Below are 6,098 nucleotides of genomic sequence, written 5' to 3' on the forward strand. Positions count from 1 at the left end.
CTGCAGCTTCAGCGTCATGACGTATGCTTACGACACGCTTTGGAGTAGTGAGTCAATGCTGCTGCTAATGCTAACAAGTTTGCCGAGGAAGCAAACATGATGTGCTGTTTTTTTAAAAATAGAGATGATTTTACGTGTGTTTACGTGACTTCATGTAGTTGATAATCCACGAAGGTATCAGGTTAAGCCATGAATTCCTTTCTGAGAGTTTAAAAGGACTGACTCGAGTCGCAGTCATAAAGCTAACATTCAGGCTGGTGTCAGTTCTGCGGGGAGTTAATTTAAGCATTTGCTTTGTTTTTGTGTTCATAGACAAATCCTCCTCCACCATTTTGTAAAATGGTTTCTTCCCTGGTGGGTCTCTGTGCCCGGGTGTTCGTCAGTGACCCCTGCTGGTTGGGATGGGTGCCCGGGGAACTGTTCAAGGCTCTGTTGAAGGCCGCCTTCTCAAGCTGCAGACCGCTGGCTGTGGGTGAGCTGGTGAGTCGCTGGTCCTGGAGGAGTCTAAGGGTGGGAGTGGGAAGGAAACCGGGACAAACTGGTTCAAACAGGCTCAGCTGCTAGCTGTGGTTCGAGGTCTGTCCAATAGTGTTGGGAAGACCGAATCTTTTTACTGATTCGGATCATTTACTCTACATTGAACGAATCTTGAACGGTTCATTTCGTTCATTTTTACAGCAGGTGGCACTGTAGCCCTCTTATGGGCGTTGTAAAGAAGGCCGCGGTTGTCAAACACTAAATACTGAAGGCAACATGGTTTGTTGACAAAGTATAATATTACACAAAGCAATCAATTCAAACCATGTTTTTGGTATGAAATGATATTTTCATTTACATTTTATAAAACTATTGTTGTTTATATCACTGTTTCCTGGACTCTGCAGATCCTGGATCTGTGTGGGCTCTAAGGAGACCAAGGAAGAGCAGGAGACCCCATGGGCAGCTGGTCTTTGACCCTAGCTCTCTGCACCATAGTGACTCAGGCCCAGAGAAAGAGCAGAAAGTGATGATAACCAATCAAATTCTGATGCATGTCTTACAGAGGACCAGGACGTCAGAGGACCAGTACATCACAGGACCAGGACGTCAGAGGACCAGGACGTCACAGGACCAGGACTGTAGACAGACTGTATGGTCTGTCTCGAAGGTAAGAACTCATAATTAAAACCACTTTTTGTTTTGTATCACAGGAATCCGGGGAGTTAATTGAAGCATTTGCTTCGTTTTTGTGTTCATAGAAAAATCCTTCTCCACCATTTTGTAAAATGGTTTCTTACCTGGTGGGTCTCTGTGCCCGGGTGTTCGTCAGTGACCCCTGCCATCCCAACGATGGGTGCCCAGGGATGGCGACTGGTGGCTTTGAACCTGGAACCTTCTGGACACATGTCCACTTCCACCGGCTGTATACTATGACTTTTGAAAAAGATTGTGAGAAGTTTTCCAGAAAAGAATTCAACAATTAGACCCAAAACATAAGTGGGTAAAAATACAGTACCTCATCTTCCTTCTCCCCCTGCTCTCTGTAACACTGTGAGAAGCTGAAACACAGGACTGATTTCAGACCACTTTCTGCAGCGACACAGACATTTAATCAGTAAACCTGCAGGGAGCGCCATCCTGCTTTTCTTTCTGACTGCTGCCATTCAATCACACCCTTTCACTGTGGTGGAGCAGCCTGCTCTGTGTGTGAGAATAAGTGAGCCAAAAAAATACAAAAGTCCAGCAGCAGGTGGCAGCACTGTATAATCTCTTTAGATTTATTACCAATCTGAATGATACATTTCACACAAAATAAATACTTCTCATTGAGATACATATTATACTTATTTATTTATATATATTCATCTATATTTCTGTGTCAGATAAATAGCACTATGGATAAATGTATGAACCATGTAAATATATCACAACATACCAGAGAAGGAGGAACGAACAAGTTCAATAATAATCAGTTAGTGGATCAACTGGTGGAAGGAACTGGAACTGCAGCTCCTGTTCTATAATAGACCACAAACTGAGATGTGTGTGTGTGTGGGGGGGGGTCTGAGATACAACAATACACTAACATCTATGTGTGTGTGTGTGTGTGTGTGTGTGTATATATATTGTTGTAGTGTGGTCAGAAGTTCTGCTGTGATCCAGTACAATTATGGGATTTTTCTGTACAATTAAGTCATGTTTAAGTACTACAACAAGTATTTTTATTCTACAACTCATTCTGTTGAGAAGTCACATGTTACACAGAGAAAACTCTGGTCAGGGAGCGGAAAAACGGTGGGGGGGCATCACTGAGGGAGGGCTTTCAGGATGGCATTCACCTCTTCTGCCACCGCTGTCAGTGCAAACTCAAACTGCTCCTGAAGAAAAGGGGGGGGGGGGTTAACTCCATCAGAGAGTGACTGACAGCTGCTGCCTCCACCTTTTTCTCCACCCCTCCTGACCAGGCTGAGGATGTGTGTGACCACAGACTGGAGGTGAAGGTGAGCCTCACCTCCAGGGGGCACTGTCTCCACCCAGTGGTTAATGTAGTGTCTCTCTGTTCCCACTCAGGGCTGACTGATGTTTGCCCCCTGGACCTGGGGTTTTTATATTCCTCTTCTACCCCAGGCTGCAAAAGGAGTGTGGAGGGAAGAGCTCCACCCTGAAGACAGACTCCACCAGCAGCTACCCTACAACTACAGCTAATCCCAAGTTTAATGCTCTCCCTCCCAGCGCCCCCACGCCCTCCCCCAACACACATCCTTTTATTTTATTTCTTGCTGTGCAACTTCACACCTCTGGGTGGAGCTCAATTTCTGACAGTCAGGAAAAGAGCAGAAAAACTGAAAGCAGCAAAAACAACAAAAGCAACAACAGACACTTCCTGTCAATGATCAGAGCTTTGACCAAACACAGAATCAGACACCGGAGGAGGTTATCTCAAATATCAGCTGATTGGATATTGATTTGCTTGTTTAAATCGGGGTGGAGGGTCCAAACGAGGCATGTGAAAAAAAAACCCTGTGAATTCTTCAGATATTTGACATCGGATAAAAAACTTTATAAATAAATCCAACAACTAGTCATGACAGTGAGTTTAGAGTTACAAAGACACAGCAAAGTTAGACAAATATAAAGCTAACAGTGAATCTACTAGTTAATTATAGTTAACTTAAAGATTTTAACCAAAAAAACAACCAAATAAAAGAAAACAGCTGAAAATATCTAAAAATGTGTTAAATCTTAGCTGATGACGACTAAATATAAATACAGTATATACAGTGTTCCCTCTCTAGATCACGGTTCTCCTTTCACTTCCTCAGTACACCGCAGATTTCAATCTCATTCTCAGAGTTTCACTATAACACTGTATTTTACGGTAAATATTTTATAAATTTCCAATATTTACATTATTTTTGTGATTAAAAAACATTTTCTAGTTTAACCACTAAGCTGAGTGCTAACCTCCGCCGCATCGTGTATTTAGTTTATTGACGTCATATGTATGTCTTATATTTCCATTCTACAACTCGACTGTGAATATAACTGTGTGGGGCAGGGTGATACAGTCAATAATATAATATCTCGCTCGCCTCTACTTCGCGGATTTTCCCTTTTCGTGATGGGTCTTGGAACAGAACTACTGAGATAGGAGAGGGAACACAATATAAATATTAGCTTAAGGTCAGACAAATAAGCAGTTCAGATTGGAGCAGAGAGGTTTACAGACGATTCTAAAAGTCACCCATGTTGAAGATTATTAAAAACTCAGACTTCTTAGAGAACACCTCATCATCACCATCAGTACATAATAGAAGACACCCCCCTTCCCTCCCCCTTCTCACTTACCTTTGTCTGGACCATTCCAGCTCTCTGGTCTCTCAGGTGCTCCAGTGTAGCAGCAATATCGATCTCTTTAGCACCTGCAACAGGCGGAAAACTGGAGTGAGTTCAAAGCAGCAGAATAATCCGGCTCACATCTGTCGGCCTCTCTTTACGGCCCGCTCCCTCTGGACGACCATGACATTCATCCCTGGACAGACTTGGACCAGAGCCACAGACTCTTTCTAGATAAAATATGCAATTGATATTTTTGGGGGGTTCTGGGAAGTTGGCAATAATGTTTGAGGACAAAAAAAACTCAGTTGTGGCTTCTCCGAGAGAATTAAACATTCATGTCCAGTACTGTCCGTCCTCAGTCTGACGCCACTTTGATGGACTCCACACAGAGGACGAGAGAAGAAGAAAGTGACGGAGAGTCGCTGAACTCTGTTGAGATGTTGATCAAAGAGCCACAGAAGAAAAGAAGGAGAGAGGGAGGAGAGAGAAGTGCTGACAGTTGTTAGAGACCAGTCAGAACTGGTTTTAGTCACTGAGCCTAGACACCTGGAGGACTGATGAACATCTGTCTGAGGACTTTCTGACTGACAACTGCTTCACCTGGACGTTGTTGTTTTACTGCTGTGACCTCGGACCTCATGATGTCACACATCACATGACCGACCGTCCACTGCTGCTACTTTTACTTAAGGGAAGGGGGCACAAATGGTGGGAGGGCAAAGGTCAGGGCTCCCTGGTCTTTTAGAAGAAACAGCTCCAGAGAAAGAATCGTTTGACCTCGACGTTCCAACGATCACATGATCAGAGGCAGAAAAATGGTTGGTTTTCTCACCAAGTCAAGAGTTCAGTTGGTCATTTCACACATGCAGATATATTTATGTATATATATTTGTATATATGTATATTTATATCTTCAATCAGAACATGACTGATCGTCGACTTCTTTGGTTCCAAAACCACATCTTTTTATTACTCCTCCCTGATTAGAACCCTTGGTTTGTCTTTGTTACCAGATACTGTTTACTCAGACGCAGCAGGGGGCGCTCATGCATAAATCAGTGAAAAAACACAGGCAAATGTTTTCTTTTTACACATTTCGATGCACGTTCCATCTACAGTGACTGGAACCGATAATTACTGATGTGGTCTTAGCTCGCTCTTTCATTTCCTCTCTTTCTCTCTCTCTCTCATACCCCCCAACCCCCTGGGCCTCTAATGCATTTTTCTAAGACCCCAGTGGAAACGAGAGGCTTCAGCGTTGCCATGGAAACCCTTGAACCAAAGCAGAGAGCAGTGAAGGAGAAGCCACTGATGGTTACCTTTAGCCATCCTATTGAGGACCATGTCAATCAGGATGTAAGTCCCACTCCTGCCGGCTCCATCACTGCAGAGAGGGAGATGAGGGGTGGGGGGGGCACACGGGGGAGAGTGTGATTGAAGCTTCTTTAATCTGACGTTGAGGTGGTTTAAACAAAGATAAACTGTTTCTCATCACAGATCAACTTCATTATTTATAGTTTTCAAACTTGACTTACAGGAAGTAAACTGATAAAAAAGACATCAAAAGAATCAACATCGTCTGTAAAATTTATAAACAAATACCATGAAAACAAACAAAAAAACAAAACAAAGAGTAGGATTGAGGCAGTTCTAGGTCAGGTCTCCTGATAATCTTAGATAATCTCCTGGGATGAACATTAACATCTCCATATATATATTTATCATATATTTGTCATAATTGACTGAGTGTTCTTGGTGAAGTGAAAAGGTGTTTCTAAGAGTGTGTGTTATTTCAAATCACGGGGTATGCACACACACACATACACACACACACACCTAACTCTGTGTTAGATGTAGGTCATAAAGCCCTGACACACTGTAGTAAAATCAGATCAGATCAGATTAGATCAGATTAGATCAGATTAGATTAGATTAGATTAGATTTGCTAATGTTGCTCTGATTGTGCTTCAGTTTGTTTTTCTTCTTATTTTCTATAATGACTTAGTCCTTGCTTTTATTCTTGTAAACTGAGATCAGTTTTATTCCTTTTCCCCCTGGTGGAGACACCTGAGAAGACAGGTGAATATTGGTGTTCTAGTAAACAGGATTATGTTAAGCTTTAGATACTAGAACATGTGTGGTCTTAAGACCCTCACTCTCCCGTTCTTGGGAGGGGGGGTACTCTCTGAGCCACACTGAGGAACAAAGGCTCTTAAATGCCTGCACCTCAGGAGTGGAAGGGGTAGGCAGGAGTGGTGGTGGTGGGGGGGGGGGGAGG

General features: G+C 43.1%; 2 protein-coding genes across 8 annotated transcripts in view; one reads left to right on the forward strand and one right to left on the reverse strand.

The window, feature by feature from the left end:
• The window catches only part of LOC107988376 (uncharacterized), a 4,025-nt gene extending 203 nt beyond the window's left edge, over positions 1-3,822 (forward strand). Inside the window, exons 1-5 of one of the 4 annotated variants that reach the window (XM_017031518.1) lie at positions 7-174; positions 313-480; positions 1,043-1,147; positions 1,239-1,428; positions 2,551-3,822. In XM_017031518.1, the coding sequence (XP_016887007.1) occupies positions 340-480; positions 1,043-1,147; positions 1,239-1,428; positions 2,551-2,645 (531 nt within the window). In that variant the 5' untranslated portion in view covers positions 7-174; positions 313-339 and the 3' untranslated portion in view covers positions 2,646-3,822. Of the gene's footprint in view, positions 1-6; positions 175-312; positions 481-1,042; positions 1,148-1,238; positions 1,477-2,550 lie in introns of those variants that run through there. The other 3 variants (XM_025054613.1, XM_017031517.2, XM_017031516.2) reach the window with 3 other exon arrangements.
• Positions 2,030-6,098, reverse strand: part of ptprn2 (protein tyrosine phosphatase receptor type N2) — a 77,000-nt gene continuing 72,931 nt past the window's right edge. For all 4 annotated transcript variants that reach the window (XM_008308381.3, XM_008308380.3, XM_017031515.2 and 1 more), the window contains 3 exons: positions 5,139-5,203; positions 3,829-3,902; positions 2,030-2,357 (listed from right to left, as the gene is read on the reverse strand). In XM_008308381.3, the coding sequence (XP_008306603.1) occupies positions 2,286-2,357; positions 3,829-3,902; positions 5,139-5,203 (211 nt within the window). In that variant the 3' untranslated portion in view covers positions 2,030-2,285. The remainder of the gene's footprint in view (positions 2,358-3,828; positions 3,903-5,138; positions 5,204-6,098) is intronic.

The sequence above is a fragment of the Cynoglossus semilaevis genome, chromosome 3 (assembly GCF_000523025.1).
Source record: "Cynoglossus semilaevis isolate Cse_v1.0 chromosome 3, Cse_v1.0, whole genome shotgun sequence".
Taxonomy (NCBI): Eukaryota; Metazoa; Chordata; class Actinopteri; order Pleuronectiformes; family Cynoglossidae; genus Cynoglossus; species Cynoglossus semilaevis.